The sequence below is a fragment of the Canis lupus genome, chromosome 5, assembly GCF_048164855.1.
Source record: "Canis lupus baileyi chromosome 5, mCanLup2.hap1, whole genome shotgun sequence".
Lineage (NCBI taxonomy): Eukaryota > Metazoa > Chordata > Mammalia > Carnivora > Canidae > Canis > Canis lupus.
In genome coordinates this window covers 77,066,471-77,086,587 of record NC_132842.1, presented here as the reverse complement: position 1 = coordinate 77,086,587, position 20,117 = coordinate 77,066,471, and the positions used below count along the sequence as shown (strand labels likewise).

The 20,117-nt window shown below is 42.2% G+C and overlaps 2 protein-coding genes and 1 long non-coding RNA gene across 5 annotated transcripts in view; 2 read left to right on the top strand and 1 right to left on the bottom strand.

Annotated features, from left to right (window-relative positions):
* Window positions 1–1,371: 1,371 nt before the first annotated feature.
* On the bottom strand, window positions 1,372–4,285 carry TEX46 (testis expressed 46). Its single transcript, XM_072827892.1, has 2 exons — window positions 3,998–4,285; window positions 1,372–1,742 (listed from the first exon to the last, which is right to left on the bottom strand). The coding sequence occupies exons 1-2, from the start codon at window positions 4,187–4,189 to the stop codon at window positions 1,446–1,448; spliced, it is 489 nt and encodes a 162-aa protein (XP_072683993.1). The 5' UTR covers window positions 4,190–4,285; the 3' UTR covers window positions 1,372–1,445.
* LOC140634229 (uncharacterized) lies at window positions 4,032–6,631 on the top strand. Its single transcript, XR_012031745.1, has 2 exons — window positions 4,032–6,020; window positions 6,369–6,631. It is a non-coding gene; the product is annotated as an uncharacterized lncRNA (long non-coding RNA).
* A 2,507-nt stretch (window positions 6,632–9,138) lies between these two features.
* The window catches only part of KDM1A (lysine demethylase 1A), a 61,963-nt gene continuing 50,984 nt past the window's right edge, over window positions 9,139–20,117 (top strand). Inside the window, exons 1-2 of one of the 3 annotated variants that reach the window (XM_072827891.1) lie at window positions 9,139–9,598; window positions 19,016–19,181. In XM_072827891.1, coding sequence (XP_072683992.1) covers window positions 9,245–9,598; window positions 19,016–19,181 — 520 coding nt within the window. In that variant the 5' untranslated portion in view covers window positions 9,139–9,244. The remainder of the gene's footprint in view (window positions 9,599–19,015; window positions 19,182–20,117) is intronic. The other 2 variants (XM_072827889.1, XM_072827890.1) reach the window with 2 other exon arrangements.

Here is a 20,117-nt window from a genome sequence, read left to right as displayed (position 1 = left end):
AGAAAAGAAAAGAAATCAAGATATAGAAGAGTCATCATAAAAGGAGAACACTGAGAACATGTCTGGACACAAGACTGTGATCAACAATCAGAGATGCTATTTATTAAGCACTGACTATATGCTAGCCACACTGTTGGGCACTGTGGGAAGCAATATACAGATGAACAAGAGGCAGCGCTTGCCCTCAGAGAGTTTATAATCTAGTTGGAGGATGGGGAGGGAATATAGAAAGGTGTACAAATCAAATCCCAGCGGATTGTGACACATCCTAGTGTCGAACTGTAGATAAAATGCTGGGAGCGCACCAAGGAAGGAGACTCTTCCCGGTTGGTTTAGGGAAGCTTTCTGGAGGTGTAGTTTGAGAAAGACTGAAGAATTGTAATAGTAGAAAGGGGAGGAAAAGGGATTCCAGGGGAAGACGTCAAGTGAGAGAAGACGTGGATGCTTTTGGGGGATGACCAGCCATCTGGTTTGATTAGAGATGGTTTTAGGTGGGGCACCGACAAGGCATTAAGCCACACCTGATCCCACAGCGAGGTGGTGATTTCCCTCTAGTTCTCCTTATTTTGGTGCTAGTCCCTCTCTCAAATGCTAATACTTGCTAATCTCGCTTTTTAACCCCAAATTCCCAGGCTCAGACCCTTCAGTGGGAAACCAAGCTCTGGTTGGAATTTTCGTAACATTGTTCTGTCTTCATTGTCTTTTACTTTTTGACAGTCATGTTCTATTTCAGCCCAATGATACTGCTTTTTAATGTACAGATCATTATTTTTATTATGACTTTCCTTCACAGACAAGTTTATTTAAGGAAAAAAAGTCCATTTAAAGAGACAGTATTGAGTCAAACATTCAGGTGGCTCGTGGCTCTGGCAAAAATCACAAAGGGGCTACTCCAGTGACTGATGTTTAGGATACTCTCTGGCACAAGGTATAAAGCACACGAGGGAGAGGAAGAGGGAAAATCGGCCTGGAAAGGGGGTCAGATCATGGAGGGTCTAAACACCATGGTAAGGAGGCCTTTATTCTGTCAACCACAGCGAGGTGTAGGCTTGAGAACAGGCAGTGAACTTGTCCGAAGCCGCACTTGGCAGAGCTCGGCTCTGGCCTCTGAGCAAAGGGGAATGGGAAGACTGGGAGCTGGGGCAGCCCTGGGGAGGCCATTGTAAGACTCCAGGTGAACAGGTATAGGGCCCTGGACTAGGGTTAAGGTGGTCAACTGAAAGAGAGGAGGAGCCGGATTCTGGAGCCCCCTCAGGTTGTATCTTAGAGTGCTGTGTGGCTGACCTAGTGAGTACTGATTTCTTTTCCAAAGGTGATTGGCTTTTCAGGCTCCAATCCTGCTCTCCAGTGTGATTTACTGAGAAAATTCAATAGTCTCTGACTGGGTTTTACTGAGTAAAGGTAACATCCAAACAGGCCAGCCCACCCCAGTCTCTCTGACCTCATTAGGGGGAGTTAGAAGTACAGTCAGAGTTGATGGAGAAAATTGAGTCCTGTCTCCTTATTCTGTGCTTCCTCGCGGGAAAAGTCCGCTGCCGGTTTGACCTCTTGCAGTGATTCATTCTATTCCATACAATGAACATCTGATTTTCTAAGACCTTCAGCTTCATTTCACTGAACATAAGCCGTTCAAGGACTTTGTCCTGGAGGGCGAAGCAGGCATGCAGTCTCTCGACTTCTTTTGTGTTCAAGACGCAGCTTTTGGGTTTGGCTTCAGGAGGCTTTGGTTTCTCTGCCTCTTCCTAGACTCCCCCCACCACAAAAAAGGAAATGTTGGTTAATAGTGTTATTTAAATACCCCATTAATCAGTCCTCACAACCAGCCTGCAAGGAGAGCATCTTTGCCACACCTTGTGGGTGAGAGATTTGGGGTCCAGTGAGGAAAGGTCCTCTTCTCAGCTTGGAAGCCCCCAAACTCCTAGGACCTGTCCTTGTCTTTGCTCCATAGGCATAAACGAAATGGCCTGCTCATCTGCATTAGCAGGGGAAATAAAGCATTTAACCCACATATATCGATCTCCGGAGCTTGTGTTTCTCCCAGTGTGCCTCTCTGAGACTGTCATCAGGCCTCATAAAATCACCACCTGCCGAGCTTCCCATGGTCTCACGACATGCCTCTAATCACTATGATCCTCATCTATCCCTACACAGTTAATAAATGTTTTTTTTTTTCTTTTTGGGCTCAGCTACAAATTCCTCATCTTTAAAACCATTTTAGGGGATCCCTGGGTGGCTCAGTGGTTTAGTGCCTACCTTCAGCCCAGGGCGTGATCCTGGAGACCCAGGATCCCTGCATGGAGCCTGCTTCTCCCTCTGCCTGTGTCTCTGCCTCTCTCTCTCTCTGTCTCTCATGAATAAATAAATAAAATATTAAAAAAAAGACATTTTAAATATTCCAGATATGTCAAAAAAAAAAAGTGAATGTTACAGCAAATATCCATGTTCCCTACCAGCTTGAGAAATAAAATATGACAAATGTAACTGAAATCCCCTGTGGGTCCCTCCCATTGAGTTCCCTCCCTCCCTGAACCTCATCTCAACTGCAATCCTGAATTCCAGATTTATCTTTTTCATACATTTCTTGATACCAGCGGTTCTCAATGGCAGGCTATTTTGCCTTCCCCGCAGGACATTTAGCAAATGTCTGGAGACATTGGTTGTCACAAAAGAGGAGTGAAAAGTGCTATTGGCACCTGTGGGTAGAAGCAAAGGATTCTGCTAAACATCCAACAGCGCACAGGACAGGCCCTCACAATGTAGAATTATCCAACTCAAAACATCAATTGTTCAGAGGTTGAGAGACCCAACCTTAAACATATTTTTGCTATACGTAGGCATCCATAAAACAAGGCAGGATATTGTTTCACATGTTCTTTTAAATATATATACTTTTTAAATGTTTTATTTATTTATGATAGTCACACACAGAGAGAGAGAGAGGGTAAGAGACATAGGCAGAGGGAGAAGCAGGCTCCATGCAACGGGACCCCGACGTGGGATTTGATCCCAGGTTTCCAGGATTGCACCCTGGGCCAAAGGCAGGCGCCAAACCACTGCGCCACCCAGGGATCCCTCACATGTTCTTTTAACTTGACATAAAAGATGTCATAATCTGGGTACATTTCTACTATCTTTATTATGCTGTCCTGGAGATGTGTCTATGTTCTACAGGTATCTTTAGTTCATTAATTTAAAAAATTTCCACTTTATAAAGTAGTTGTTACTGTTGCCAAACCATGTTGATATCAAACATGAAGTAGGAGAGTCTGGGATGGTCCCTATTTTTTTTAAAACAAGTTTTTTCTCTTTCTTTTCTTTTTATTGAAGTGTAACTAATAGTGTTATATTAGTCTCAAGTATACAATATAGTGATTCTTTGATAGTATATATTTTTCAGTGCTTATCAAGATAAATGTACTCTTAATCCCCTTTATCTATTTCTTTTTGTTTTTTTTTTTTTTAAAGATTTTATTTATTTATTCATGAGAGACACAGAGAGGCAGAGGGACACAGGCAGAGGGAGAAGCAGGTGCTCAGCGGGGAGCCCGATGTGGGACTCGATCCCAGGACCTTGGGATCACGACCTGAGTCGAAGGCAGACACTCAACTACTGGGCCACCCAGGCACCCCCTTTATCTATTTCACCCCTTCCCCACCTACCTCCTCTCTGGGAACCACCAGCTTGTTCTCTGTATTTTAAGAGTTTTTTATTGTAGGTTTTTTGTTTTGTTTCATTTCAGGTTTTTTTTGTTTGTTTGTTTGTTTTTGTTTTGTCTAGAGTTGGTCCCTATTTTACAGCCCAGGCAATTGAAACCTTGTAAAGGAAATCTTTGTCCTCCATCACCCAAGTGGGAGTTGCAGAGAGGGGGCTGAGATCAGAGCTGTGGATTTTTCGGTCTTGCCCCATTATCCTGACATTTTCCCTGTCCCCCAAACCCCCAGTCTAGCTGTACATATCCCATCATCCTTAGCTGAAGCTAAGGCCCCTCTTGCTCACCTGTGGGGGCTCTGAGGGGGTGGGCTTGAGTTCATGCTTGACCAGCCAGTTGCTAAGCAACAGCAGAAGGAATAGGAACCCAAACAAGGCTGGCTTATAGCTGATCAGCCAAGCCACCACTGCTCCTATGGTGCCTGAAGAAGCAAGTATCCCATGGAGATACCCGAAAAGAGTTATTAGTTCCCCCAGCATTATGGCTTGGAGGCACCCAGGCCCCAAGACCCTGACTTGGTGACCCTTCTAGGACAGTTACCCTCCATGACAGGAGCCATGGCTGCCCCCTGCTCTGAGTCATAACTAGCCACCCTTCCCAGCTACCGCATAACAATACTATTAACTACTCCTATGTCTTAAACAGCCACTATGTGACAGACTTTGACAGGCAGTTTGTAAGCAACATCTCATGACGTCCTCACAACAGCCAGGTGATGTAGGTCTTAGTGACACCTCATTTATTCAACAGTACTACTGGGCCTAGCCACTGGGAATAAAATGGTCAGCAGCACAGTGTCCCTACCCTCTTAGCAAGGGAGACTGCAAAGAAAAATTATCCAAGATCTGGAAATAAAGCAAAGAGATTACTTTGAGCTTATTTACGGTCATATTAGAATATTGTCCAGCTGGTCCACCTGTTGGTCATCTGATGCTTTAGGGGAAGGTAACTTTGTTCGACATACTGTTTAATTATTGATTAGGATCTTGACTCTGTAAAGTAGATGTTAAACTTTTTAAACGTTGGATAAGGGGTGCCTGGGTGGCTCAGTCGGTTAAGTGTCTGCCTTCAGGTCAGGTCATGATCCCAGGGTCCTGGGATGGAGCCCCATGTTGTGCTTCTTGCTCGGCGGGGCGCTCCCTGTGCAGCTCCCCCTGATTGGGCACTCACTCTCTCTCTCTCTGTCAAATAAATAAAATCTTAAAAAAAATAAAATAAAAGTTGGATAAGTTGCTTCAGCAATTATACTTCTGGAAATATATCCAAAATAATTGAAAGCTGGGTCCTTTTCTTTTTAAAAAGGTTTTATTTATTTCATGAGAGACACAGAGAGACAGAGACATAGGCAGAAGGAGAAGCAGGCTCCACGCGTGGAGCCCGATGTGGGACTCCATCCTGGCACTCCGGGATCACACCCTGATGGGAAGGCAGATGCTCAACCACTGAGCCACCCAGGTGTCCCGAAAGCTGGGTCTGAAAGACCATAATTTTATGGGCATAATTTTATGCCCGTGTTCAGAGCAGCATTATTCACAATAGCCCTAAAATCCAACAACAGATGAATAGTTAAATAAAATGCTATATATATACCTACAATGGAATTATTCAGCCTTAAAAGAAGAAGGAAATTTGGAAAACCCCATGGGTTGTTGCCACGTTCTCCTTTCCCATCCATCATCTGCGGTGGAATCGCTGCCAAGATGCAGATTTTCATGAAAACCTTAATGGCAAAGATATCTTGAGGTTGAACCCTCAAATACAATAGAAAATGTAAAGGCCACGATCCAGGATAAGGAAGGAATTCCTCTTGATGAGCAGAGACCCATCTTCACTTGCAAGGAACTGAAAGTGGACGTTCTTTGTCTGACTACAGTGTCCTTCGTTTTGTGCTGAGACTTCATGGTGGTGCTAAGAAAAGCAGAAGCCTTATGCCACTCCCAAGAAGAATAAGCATAAGAGAAAGAAGGTTCAGCTAGCCACCCTGCAATACTATAAGGTGGATGAGAAGGGCAAAATCAGTCTCACCTTGGCCAGGAGTGCCCTTCAGCTAACATTAAAAAAAAAAAAAGGAAGGAAGGAAATTTCAACACATGCTAAAAAACATGGGTGAATTTTAAGTGATGAAGTGAAAGAAACCAGTCACAAAAACACAAAAGTCATCTGATTCTACTTATGTAAAATACCTAGAGTAGTTTATAGAGACAAAAAGTAGAACGGTTTTTGCCAGGAGTGAGGAGGAAGGGAGAAATGAATTGTGGTTTAATGGGCACAGAATTTTACAAGATGAAGAGAGTTCTGGAGGTTGTACAGGTATGTGAATGTGAATATAACTAACACTAGTGAACTGTACACTTAAAAATGGTTCAGATGATAAATTTTGTGTTATGTGTATTTTACCACAATTTTTAACAATTAAATAAATTTGTTATTTCCAGGGGGAAAATGGGTAAGTTACAAATGTTATTTGTTTCTTTTCCCCCAAATAGAAGCCATTGAGTTGTATCTGATAGAAAAGAAAACCTCAAAGTCTATAGCTTTATGGCTTTGGAAGACTTCAAAACCATTTTTTTTTTTCTTATTTAACTTTGCAATTTTATTCCAGCGTTCTGTTTTCTTTCTTTCTATTTTTTTTTAAGATTTTATTTATTTATTTGACAGAAGGAGATCATAAGTACGGGGAGCAGCAAACAGAGGGAGAGCAAGAAGCAAGCCCCCCGTGGAGCAGGGAGCTGGAAGCGGGGCTTGATCCCAGGATCATGACCTGAGCCCAAGGCAGATGCTTAACAGACTGACTCACCCAGGTGCCCCCAGCATTCTGACTAGTGACTATATATCAGTTTTTCATGTTTTCCTTTGAACCAGTGTTGTCATCTTGCTGATTCTCTCAGTAATGAGTTAAATAAATCTTTGATATATGCTCACTATTTTGTATGTATTTTGCTCACTATTTTAGTTCTTCATGTTCAAGCTTTAACTTTAATGGCTATGATATTCTAATATATTCAGTTAGTGGCTATTTATTGGGCCTTCAGGTTAATTCTTCTTTATTGCTATTTATACAATCTGATGCAGTTTTTTTTTTCTTTTTAAGATTTTACTTATTTATTCCTGAGAGACAGACAGAGAGAGAGAGGCAGGGACACAGGTAGAGGGAGAAGCAGGCTCCCTGCAGGGAGTCCAATGCAGGACTCAATCCCAGGACCCCGGGGTCATACCCTGGGCCGAAGGCAGGCGCTAAACCGCTGAGCCACCCAGGCATCTCTGAGGCAAACAGTATTAAAGTTAAATCTTTGTACATATAGTTAAATATTTTCCTAGAATGTCTTCTGGAAAGTGGACTTGCTGGATTAAAGGATATGCATATTTTAAAAATCTAATTTTAAGTTTTATGAAATTATTAAATGTGCAAACAAGTCAGACAGAACTACAGGGTTTAAAACTATCTTTGATCTATCTCACCTCTTTCCATCCTCAAGTTATATGACAACTCATTCCAACTTTTTAGCTGTATCTTCTAGCATTTATCTCGATAAATCTAAACTGTATGCTTATACTGTTATTTCTTGATTTTTCAGTGTTGACATTATATATTATCTTTTTTTTTAAGATTTTATTTATTTATTCATGAGAGACAGAGAGAGGGGCAGATAAATACGTGTATATATATATTCCTTATATATTATCTTTTTATGATGGAAGATGAGGATTTAGCTCCCATGTAGAAACTCCCCCATTCCCATTTCATCGCTGCTTCTGTAAACCCCTCTCATCCCTCTCCTCCATACATTTTCTCTTTCCTCCATTCTCTCAATATAATTCTATCCCATTGGTTAAAACAATATTCATTGCTTAAATTATTTTTTAAAGACTATTTATCCATTCATGAGAGACACAGAGACAGAGGCAGAGGGAGAAATGGGCTCCATGTAGGGAGCCCGACGAGGTAGGACTCGATCCCAGGTGTCCAGAATCACACCCTGGGCTGAAGGTGGCACTAAACCGCTGAGCCACCCGGGCTGCCCCTATTGCTTATATTATTATGGCCATGTCAGTGCAGTTCATAGCTGAGCCATATGTTGTACTATGATTGCACTTTTCTTCTTGCACAGCTTCTAAATTTCCTGGACTTGTCTCCTTTTTCCTGTTTGCTTAGTTAAAAAAAGAAAAAGTTCAACTTCATTGAAGTACGATTGACAAAAAGTAAAATATGAAAATATTTTACATGTATAGTACAATGAGTTTTGACTAAGGTGTACACCACCCAATCAAGATAAAAAACATTTCCACCAACCCCAGCAAATTCCCTCCTGCTTTTTACAGTTTCAAGGGGTGCCTGGGTGGCTCAATCAGGAGAGCATGCGACTCTTGATCTTGGGGTCATGAGTTCCACCCCACGTTGAGTGTAGAGATTACTAAAAAAAAAGCAAAAAACAAAACAACAGCAACAACAAAAAAAACTTAAAAAAAAAAAAGAAAAAAAATTATAGTTTGAAGAGACGTGTAAAACGATTATAGTTATGTGTAATGAGTAGAAACAAGCTTGAAGAACACAAGCTGTTCCAGTATTGGGTCACTAAAGGAGTCCTGGAGGAATAAAAAAATAAAATAAATAAATAAATAAATAAACAAACAAACCACCACCGCCACCTGCAGCATTAGAGTGAACTAACCTGGAGTAGAAAGGGCTGTTATGTATGGAAGACCCAGGGAGTGGGAGGAGGTGTGAGTGAGGGAGAACTAATGGGAAGGGGGTCCAGACACAAGGGAGAGCATGAACACCGCCCTGAATGAAACAGCAATCCAAACTTGGGCTTTTTGGGCTCAAACCTGGATTTCCTAATTTCTATCCATTTTATTGCCACGAAACACATTTGCTGTCCAAGATTTCCCCAGTTCAAGCAGGACAGTTCTGCAACAAGATGATTTACCAGTTAATGGTTCAATGTTTTCCCCTCACTAGACTGTAAGCTCTTTGAAGGCAAAAAAAAAAAAAAACCCAAACAAAACAAAACAAAACAAAAAACCAACCAACCAAACAAAAAACTTCATAATTAAACCCTCGTCACGTCGTAAGCATTAATACATTTTGGTGGAACTGACGCATGAGTACACGAATGAATGAATGCGCGCATGCATGAATGAATGAAACCGTATTTACGGGGGGGGGATGCAGGCGCGCCTCTAGAGGGGATGGTCGCCCTCGGAGGTGCAGTCTGGCCCAGAAGGCCTAGGGCCGGGAAGGTGCCGAGGCCGACTCCAAAGGCCAAGGCGACGCTCTAGGGGAGTGCGGTGCTCCGTGCGGCGCTGCCGCTCTAGCCGCGAGGACGCCGCTCTATGGCAGCGGGGGAAGGCGGGGCGGTGGGCGTTCCGGGCCTTTTTGTCCGGACGCGGCGGGAGCGCGCTCAGCGCGTGCGTACGCGGCCGCGGTTGGCAGCGAGCTGCCTTCGTGAAGCGAGGTGCGGCGGGGCGGCTCCGGACTCACGGACCGACAGACCGAGCGGCCCCTTCGGCCGTCGGCGGCCAGGCGGCCAGAGATGTTGTCTGGGAAGAAGGCCGCGGCGGCGGCGGCGGCGGCGGCAGCGGCGGCGGCCGCCGGGACGGAGGCCGGCCCCGGGGCCGCGGGCGGCGCGGAGAACGGCTCCGAGGTGGCCGCGCCGCCCGCAGGCCTGTCGGGCCCCGCCGAAGCCGGGCCGGGGGTGGCCGGCGAGCGCACCCCGCGCAAGAAGGAGCCTCCGCGGGCGTCGCCCCCCGGGGGCCTGGCCGAGCCGCCGGGGTCCGCGGGGCCTCAAGCCGGGCCTACCGTCGTGCCTGGATCAGCGACCCCCATGGAAACGGGAATCGCCGAGACTCCGGAGGGGCGACGCACCAGCCGGCGCAAGCGAGCGAAGGTGAGGCGCGACCCCCCCCCCCCCACACACACACACGGGCGCCCGCCCCCGCCGCACCGCGCGGGCCGTCCAGGCGGTCAGCCCCCGGCCGCCCCCACCTCGGCGGTCCGGCGTGAGGTGAGGGAGGGGAAGGGCTCCGCCGCGTTGAATGCCGTCTTTGTGCGCGGACCCGGCCGTCCGGAGGGGCGGCTGAGCCCTTAACGTCTGTACCCCTTTTCTTCTCTGGCCTGGGAAACATGGCTCCCTGACGTGGGGTCGGGCTGGCGTCGTTGGAGACGGGCACGGCCGGAGGCCCCGGGCGGTGTTGCGGGCGTCCGAGCTGCACGCGCGTGGGGCTGACGGAAAGGAACGTTTGTTGTTGTTGTTATTGTCGTTGCTTTAAGGGCCCGCTCTTTGCTAGTTTTCCTCTTTTTTTTTTTTCCCCCTCCCCTATTATTCTCTCTCAACGATCTTTTTTGACGTAGGTTTTTCACAGATGAGGAAACTGGCGAAAAGGGGCTTAATATCAATTAGTCAAAGCGCAGGTACGCGGGAAGGGGAAAAAGAAAAAAGAAAAAAAAAGACTCGTCACGGAGCAGTATCTACCGACGGCGGCTGCCTCGCGTCTCTGGGTGCCCAGATGCCGTGCCCAGGGCGTCACTGACCGGTGGTTTTTTTTTTTTTTTTTTTTTTTTTTTTTTTTTTTTTTTTTTTTTTGCCGAACACGCGATGGGCAGGTGTCGTTGACCCTGTTTTAGGACATCAGTCAGCTGAGGCGCGCGGTTGAAGCAGCTTGCCCAAAGTCCCACAACTTAAGTCCAGTGGTGCAACTGGAATCTAACGCTTCTGTTGTGATGAGGTGTCCTCCGCCTCAGACAAAGGACCACATGGGACACCAACTGTGCAGGGCACTAAGGCAGTACTCGGGCACAGACTTTGTAGATTTGGGGTTTTTGTTTTGTTTTGTTTTGTTTTGTTTTGTTTTTCTGGAGATTTAAGGCTTTTAAAATATTTAAAATCGTGCGATTCGTGTAATTTATGCATATAATAAGTCTCCTGTCTGTATATGGTTTTTTAAATGGATACGCCAAGTCGGGGTGTATGGAGAACTTCTTGAGATGAGCATCACCCAGACTGAACCCTCAGATTCAACTGCCCACTGGAGAGATCGCTCTCTAAGAATAAAAACCCCGCGCTAAAAGGAGGAAGGGCTTTTGGGGGCTTTAACCAGAGCCTAGGTTAGAAAAGACGCAGGTTGGAGACTCCCAACTCTCCGAAATGAAACAGAGGGCACAAGCCCTCTGCCCGGGTTTTTGTTTTACTGTTTTATTTTTATTTATTTATTTTTTTAATTTTTATTTATTTATGATAGTCACAGAGAGAGAGAGAGAGAGAGAGAGAGAGAGGCAGAGACATAGGCAGAAGGAGAAGCAGGCTTCTTGCACCGGGAGCCCGACGTGGGATTCGATCCCGGGTCTCCAGGATCGCGCCCTGGGCCAAAGGCAGGCGCCAAACCGCTGCGCCACCCAGGGATCCCTGTTTTACTGTTTTAATACAATAAAGAATGGCCAGAAACCATGCGATGTTTCTTAAAAACAGGTTTGTTGGGATAAATCATGTGATAAAATTTACGATTTTTAAGTTTTGCAGTTGAATGGTTTTTAGCATGTATTTACAAGTTTTGCCACCACCACCACAGTCAGTTCTAATTTGGGGACATTTTCACCACTCCCAAAAGACACCTGTACCATTGGCAGTCATTCCCCTTCTCCCGTAGCCCCACCCTTGGCAACCACTAGTTTACTTTCTGTCTGTATGAATTTGCTTTTTCTGGACGTTTTATATAAATGGAATCAGAATAGGTGGCCTTTGTGTCTTGCTTTAGTATGTTTTCAAGGTTCATCTATGTTGTATTTCCATTTGGTACTTGACAACTCTGTGGCATAATAATGTCTCATTGTATGGATATACCACATTTTGTTGATCCATTTTTTTTTTTTAATTTATTCATGAGAGACAGAGAGGCAGAGACACAGGCAAAGGGAGAAGCAGGCTCCCTGTGGGAAGCTTGATGCGGGACTCAATCCCAGGACTCTGAGCCAAAGGCAGATGCTCAACCATTGAGCCACCCAGGCGTCCCTATCCATTCATCATTTGGTGGACATTTGGGTTTCCTCTTATTGGGTGTTAATAATGCTATGAATATTTGTGTATTGTTTTTGTGTGAACATAGGTTTTCAGTTCTCTTGGGTATATACTAGAAGTAGAAATCACTAGGTCATATGGTATCTCAGTGGTTTTTTTGTGTCTTTTTTTTTTTTTAACTTCTTTAAATTCAGTTAATATATAGTGTATCATTGGTTGTAGATGTAGAGTTCAGTAATGCATCAGTTGCATATTAACACCCAAAGCTCATTACATCATGTGTCCCCTTTAATGCCCATCACCTGATTACCCCATTCCCTGCCCTTTTTTTAGGTTTCATTTGAGAGACCATGAGCGGGTGCGGGGGTGCAGAGGGAGAGGGATAAGCAGACTCCCTGCTGAGCAGGGAGCCTGACACAAGGTAGAAACACATCTCAGGAGCCTGGGATCAAGACCTGAGCCTCAGGCAGATGCTTAACTGACTGAGCCACTCAGGAGCCTTAGTGTTTTAAATTTTGCGGAATTGCCAAACGCTTTCCCACGTTAGCTACGACATTTTACATTTACATTGGCAGTATATAAGGTTTCCAATTTCTCCATATTCTTGTCTTGATGCTTTTTATTATAGTCATCCTAGTGGATGTGAAATGGTGTCTCATTATGGTTTTGATATGTTTTTCTAATGACTGATGATATGGAACATCTTATGCTTATTGGTTATTCGTTGTATATCTTCTTTGATAAAATGTTCAAGTCCTTGGCTCATTTTTAAATTGGGTTGTCTTTTTATTGTTGAATAGTTAGATTTCCTTATATATAGTGACAAAACAAAATAAAACAAAAGGTTTTTTTTTTTTTTTAGATTTTATTTATTTATTCATGAGAGACACACAAAGACAGAGACACAGGCAGAGGGAGAAGCAGGCTCCATGCAGGGAGCCCTATGTGGGACTCGATCCTGCGTCTCCAGGATCACACCCTGGGCTGCAGGTGGTGCTAAACTGCTGCGGCAGCGGGCTGCCCAACAAAAGTTTTTTTATTTTAATGTCTGATTTATCTATTTTTCTTTTGTTCCTTTTGCTTCTGATGTTGTATCCAAGAAACCATTGCTTAATCCAATATCACGAAGATTTACTTCTGTGTTTTCTCCTAAGAGTTTTATAGTTTTAGCTCTTGCGTTTGGATCTGTGATCATTTTGGAGTTAATTTTTGTATATGGTATGAAGTAGGAGTTCAACTTCATTCTTTTTCATGTGGATATCCACTTGTCAGCACAATTTATTAAAGACTATTCTTTCTCCCTTTGAATGGTTGGTGCCCTTGTTGGTTGGCCAGAAACATAAAGATTTATTTCTGGATCGTCAATTCTGTCCCATTGGTCTATACTTTTGTTCCAAAGCCAGTACCACACTGTCCTGATTACTGTCACTTTGTGTAATAAGTTTTGAAATCAGGAAGTTTGAATTCTCAATTTTGCTCTTCTTTTTCTAGATTGTTTTGGATATTCTGTGACCCTTCTATTTCCATATGAATTTTAGAATCAGTTTATCAGTTTCTACAAAAAAAGGTAATCCCAATCTGATTGGGATTGCCTTGAATCTGTAGATCAATTTGGGACATACCGTAAGATTTGTCTTTGCAATTATCCTATACAGATTTAATTCCTGTTATACTGTTTTTCCATGGTGATTAGGTCTGAAACTCCAAAAAAGAAAAGTAGATTACCTGTTTCTTTGGGGAAGCAACTAGAAAGTAAAGAACTGGGGAAATTAACCTGTCCCTGGCTAGTCTTAGGAGCCAGGGGGAAACAAACCTCAAGGGATAGAGTAGCCGTTAAAGGAAGAAAAAGCAAGCTGAGACTAGTATAGAGTGGCCTTGTTTCAAGAGTTCTGAGGTATATGCAGAGGGGTATATCTGTATCTATAGATACAGATTCTATAGGGGACTTGGATACAGGTGTTATATATAATTATATAACTAAAACAAGGTTCAGGATATTGGAAAGGGTCCATACAATTGGGAGGTCCCTAAAGCTTAAGCTTCAGAAGAAAATCACCTCTGTGTATGCTAACATAATAGCAAAATATTTAAAGTTTGGAATTTTTTTTTTAAAGATCCTATTTATTTATTCATGGGAGACACAGAGAGAGAGAGGGGCAGAGACACAGGCAGAGGGAGAAGCAGGCCCCATGCAAGGAGCCCGACGTGGGATTCGATCCCGAGATTCCAGGATCATGCCCCGGGCTGAAGGCAGGCACCAAACCACTGAGCCACTCAGGGATCCCCAAGTTTGGAATTAAGTTGGATTGGGACTTTAGGAACACACCAAACAGCTTCAGGAATGGTGGCCTTCAACTGGGCCTTGAAAAAGCACAGAATTTAGAAAAATATTCTGGAAGAGGAGTTAATTTTTCTCCCTATGATTCCTTTTCCTCAGGAAAATAAAACCTGTCTTGTAAGATTTTTAGGTTTAGGTACAATGTAAACAAAACACTTATTGCAGTGTCTGGCTTAGAATAAAGTGCCCAGTAATTAAGTAGGACCAGTGGAGGGAAGAAATGAAACATGCTTGACAGATTATGCAGGGTGTTTTGAGAAGCTGTAGGGAGTCCGGAGTGGACAATTGAACATTGGGAACAATTGGCAGATGACAGATGAGTTTAATTGGAAATAACGTTTTTTCTAGGAGCAAGATAAATTGCAAGGATCAGTAGTGTTTGGGTTGTAGAGTCTTGTCCGGATTATAGAGAGCCAAACACTAGATCTGTGCTATTCAGTATGGTAGTCACTAAGCCCATGTTACTAGTATGACTGAGGAAACTGAGTTTTTACATTTAAAAAAAAAATTAAGACTTTTATTTACTTACTCATGAGAGACAGAGAGTGGCAGAGATATAGGCAGAGGGAGAAGTAGGCTCCCTGCCCAGAGCCTGATGTGGGACTCTATCGCAGGACTCCCTGGGATCATCACCTGAGCCAAAGGCAGACGCTCAATCATTGAGCCACCCAGGTGCCCCTACTTTTAAATTTAAATAGCCCGGGTGACTACTGCTGCCATATTGGTAGCACAAATGCAAAACATTGCCATTATTACAGAAAATGGCATCAGACAGTACTGCACGAGACTATTAAGTACAGACCTTAAGTGCTAGGAAGGAAAGATATATTTGGAAGGTTAGAGTAGTTAGGAAATTTGCAGAGGAGGTGAGCCTTGAATTTTAGGTATTGGAATAATAGAAAAAAATGGTGGGAATCGTTTTTAGGGAGTTTAGGGATCCCTAGAACATTGAGGACTTTTTGACTAGTGTGTTGGAAAACGGCTAAAGGTAAGTCTGACTCATTAGAGCCAGAAAGTTTATATGCTGGTTTGAAAAATTTGGTATTCTCCTGTAAACTATCTGAAAACATCACATATTTGGAAAATCAGTCTGGCAGTTGTGCCCTAGGTGAATTAAAAGGAAGAAAGCTTAAAACAAAAAGACTGGAGCTTTAAGGTGATTGGAAAGTGATTCAATCATTGTAGCAAGGGTGAGGAAGAGAAGGGAGAGACTAGAGGTGTAAATTTCAGAGTCATCTGTGTAAAGGTAAGAATAATTACCCTACTGATTTATAGCTGCCTATTGGACATTTTTGGTTGTAGTAGTTGTAGAACCTTCAAAGTCTTTGAGGATTTTACTTAGAGGTGAGAGGTTCTCACTACTTTGTGTTCAGAGTATCCATTCCTTTTCTCAGAGGAATAGTTTTTTATTCTTTTATTTTTTAGAGTTTTTGTATACTTTCAGATGGTTTAACTTTTTATTTAGCAGAGAAACTATTTTTTTTAATTTTTTTTTTTAATTTTTATTTATTTATTTATGATAGTCACAGAGGGAGAGAGAGAGAGAGAGAGGCAGAGACACAGGCAGAGGGAGAAGCAGGCTCCATGCACTGGGAGCCTGATGTGGGATTCGATCCCGGGTCTCCAGGATCACGCCCTGGGCCAAAGGCAGGCGCCAAACCGCTGCGCCACCCAGGGATCCCTACAAAATAAAACTATGCAAAAATCTCAAAATAAAGTAGTATTGGCTGTTTTTGTTTTTCAAGATTTTTATTTATTTATTTGTTATGAGAGACACAGAGAGAGAGGCAGAGACACAGGCAGAGGGAGAAGCAGGCTCCATGCAGGGAGCCTGATGTGGGACTCCATCCCTGGTCTCCAGGATCAGGCCCTGGGCTGAAGGCGGTGCTAAACCGCTGAGCCACCGAGGCTTGCCCGTATTTGCCTGTTTTATATTAAATTTAAACTTAAAATCTTTATTTTAAAGATTTTATTTATTTATTTGAGAGAGCGAGCGCGCACAGGTAGGGGCAGGGGCAGAGGGAGAGGGAAAACAGGCTCCCCACTGAGCAGGCAGCCTGATGCCTGGGATGCCTGCGGGCTGATCCCAGGACAGCAGGATCACGATCTGAGCCAAAGGCAGACCATCAACTGACTGAGCCACCCAGGCACCCCATAACCTTTATTTTAGTTGTCAGTCTTTGAGAAAATGAGGCTTTTTTTAATAGAACCACATTTGAGAATGGAGATTAAGCTTAATAGTTACAGTCTTATTTCAGTCTCAGAATCCAATTTTATTTGTTTTATGAAGTATTGTGAAGACCCAATGCTTGATTAGATCCAGCTATTGATAAGTAGTGCAGATGGTTGTTTTTTTAGCTTGTCTTGTCATCTCAGGACACTCTTGGTTGAACAGATTGCAGAAGAAATTGCATTCTTAGGTCTAACCCATATTTAGTATCCAAGCAGTACAAGTTCATGTGTTGTTGGTCTCCAAAGGATTATTGTTTGGTTTAACACATATAAATGTATATTTAAATGAAATTCTGAAGAATCTTAGGATTCTGTGAAACACATTTTTTTTTCTGGTTATCAATGTTTTTTAACTATTTAGATATTTTTGCTCCTACTTCTAGGTATCTTTCTAATCTCTTTTTTCCCTTGAAAACCAAGAACTCTATTCCTTCTTAGTAGCTACTACATCAAAAGACTGGCTTAAACGATGTTTAAAAGATTGGTTTTGCTTCAAAAGTTCTCAGTAATTTTAATGTGCATTGTGATTGTCCTAGAAGGAGCCTGCAAAAAATGTAGTGTTTCCGAGACTTGATCATGGATTCCTTTTGCCTTCAAAGGGTATTGGTCTTGTGGAACATCCTTTGGAAAGATCCAAAAGGATCTTACATTATTGTTTCAGAATTTGCACATGACCCAGTTCCATGGTAGGCACTTAAGTGATTATTGATTTAAATGGATGAGATTGATGAACAGGATTAAAGGGCTGAATCTTTGGGTAGGGAGGGGTCAAGCACTGTTGAGAGCCAAAAGAAGAAAGGAAACTGCATACTCTAAACATTTATTATATTTTCTGGCCCCTGTATCCAGCTCTTTGAAACTTTTCCCTCCTTGCTGCTTTTTTGCGCATTGTCCTGAGGTCTGTTCCTACAGTTTATCTCAGTCAAATAGGGCAAAGTTTAGTATCTAGATTTCTGGAAGTTTTATTGTAAAGTCCTTCTATGAGATGATTTACCTAATAAGGACCATTAGTTTGCAGCTAGAATTTCAGTTTTTAAGGGCAGGGAGACTCTCATTCATAATTGTTTTCTTCATTGTGACCATGTAATCAGTGTTCCGTATTTGATAGATGAATAGTATCATTCATTTCTTAAATAAGAATTTGAGAGCGTGGGTCAGAACTGTTTAATTTATCTTTAATTTTTGTTTCCATTTTCTGACAATCTTTTTTACCTGTGTTCATGTCATTTAAAAACAATAAAGGCCAAATATAAAAGCAGCCAGCCAAATGGAGCTATTTCCAAGGCATTTCAAAAATTAAGGTAGATTACATTTGCTGTAATCCACAGGACTATTAATTCCAGAAACCTAACAAATTAGGTGTGTTACATATGGAAACCATGTTGTCCTTGCTCTGTCTCCATATCTAACAAATTTTTATTTCATTCATTTTATCTTTTCATTGACTCTGAAGTAGAGAGCTGTTGTTGCTATGGCTTCCTGGAATTTTTTTTTAGGGTGGGAACCACAGTGATAGTTTGCTAGTGTTCTAAGGTTGGTGACTATTTGTAATACTGTATTACACATTTTGGCAAACAGGTCCACATTAATCTTCCCTATAAGTTGCTTTACACCCAGTAGGACATTCACCAAGATTGCTTCCTCTATAATCTTATTACCTGATTCTCTCCTTTATAACCTTTATTACCTTATTCTCTCCTTATAATTCCTTTATGTGAATTAATTATTAAGTAAGGCCTGTAGTCTCCATTTCTGTTTCATGTAATTTGTTGTATTAAGGATTCTTTTCTTTCATCATTCAACTGTCTTAGGTTATTGGTTATTTTTTAAGCAAATGTACTTTCTCATAGTTTCAGTGTGAATGCTGCCATTTGCAGTTTTTATTACCTGCCATTGCTCCCCATTTGGTTTCTGGGATTTTGTTGTTTTTTCGATGGAATAGTAGAAGTACAGGCTTGGTATTAGACAGACTTGTTTTTCTAGTCGACTATATTTTTATCTCAGGGTTATTTTATTTTATTTTCTAAGGATTTTATTTATTCATGAGAGAGACAGAGAGGCAGGCAGAGACACAGGCAGAGGGAGAAGCAAGCTCCATGCAGGGAGCCCGATGTGGGACCCGTTCCCGGGTCTCCAGGATCACACCCCAGGCCAAAGGCGGCACCAAACTGCTGAGCCGCCCGAGTGCCCCTCTCATGGCTATTTTAGTCTTTGTTGAAACTTTCAGTGTGTAAACATGATGTATACATACATATGAATACATATGCATATACAAACCTACATATATACACATGTGCATATTTTAAAAGAGTTCTTAGGAGTTGTAGAGAGCCTCAGATTCGTTGATCTAGATGTCGGTATTGTGATGTAAAATTGATAGATTGGGCTAAAGCTGAACTGATTCCAGACTGTTACATGAGGGATTTTAGGGTTTTTTTGTTCTGTTTTTTAAGTTTGTTTAAGTAATCTCTGTATCCAACATGGGCCACACTTGAACTCATTATCCTGAGATCAGGAGTCATATGCTCTTTGAGCCAGCCAGATGCCCCAAGATTTGGTCTTTAATAGCTGCCTTTTATGAATGAGCTTGTTCCTTGTTATTTGCTTATATCCCTTACAATTTGAAGCTTAAAGGTAGTTCACATTCACTGATGGTTCCAAATTGAGTCCCTGGTTTTAGATGTTCACTGTATTTAGCTTTCCCTGGTATAATCTCCATATAGGTAGAGTACAGAGAGATGGATGAAAGCTTGGCCAACCTCTCAGAAGATGAGTATTACTCAGAAGAAGAGAGAAATGCTAAAGCAGAGAAAGAAAAGAAGCTTCCCCCACCACCCCCTCAAGCCCCACCTGAGGAAGAAAATGAAAGCGAGCCTGAAGAACCATCTGGTGAGTTATAGTAATCAACCAATTTTACTTTATCTTGGAAATAATAAATGGATTAATTCCTATTTCACAGTGTTATTTATGTCTTCATCTTTGGTTTATACTCTGATATTGGTCGTATGTCTGTAGTGTATATATATATGTATACATATACACACGCATACATGCATCCATATTACGGTGGTACTGATATTTTGTGTGTGTCTGTATGGATATAGAAGGAAAGTAAAAGATGGTAATGGAAGGATAGTAGCCTTCTAAGGCACTTGGAAAGTTAGAGAAATAATTAAAACATACAGAAAGCCAAATCTAAAAACCAAACCCCTCAGATTTATCTCTGATTCAGAATTTGTAGATAGAATGGTTCAGAAATTATTCTGGTTAAATTATGCATTTACCACATAGATAATTTCTGATAAAACCTTCAGAGTGAGATCAGTTTTGAGAACAATTTCGTAGTGAACAAATGGAAGATTACGAGGTCAAAAAGAAAAGGTTTAATGCCTGTTATTGTTTAATATTGAGTCCTCCAATCAAAGGAATGGTAGGAGAAAGGGCTATGAAGAAATTCTAAACTTACACAGTCTTCCTATGGCAGTGGAAAGATTGGAGACTATATAGTCTTGATTTCAGAGCTTCAGACATCTTTGAAGAATTCTCACTAATATTCCCTCAGACTAAGTCCTGTTGAGAGACCCAGCCTAGGAGTACCCTTCTCCTTTGAAGAAACCAAACAAAAGTAGAATGTTAATTAATTTTGCATATCATCTGTTCTTGATGGTATTTCATGAACTCTTCTCAACTTTGAATTTCTACTAAGTTCTTCTCTTTAAAATACTTTTTATATTTCTGATAGCTCCAGGTCCACTTACCTCTGTATTCTTTTAGTCCTGCATCTTTTAAAAACAAAATTTTTTGTTTCAGATCCCATCTTTTAAT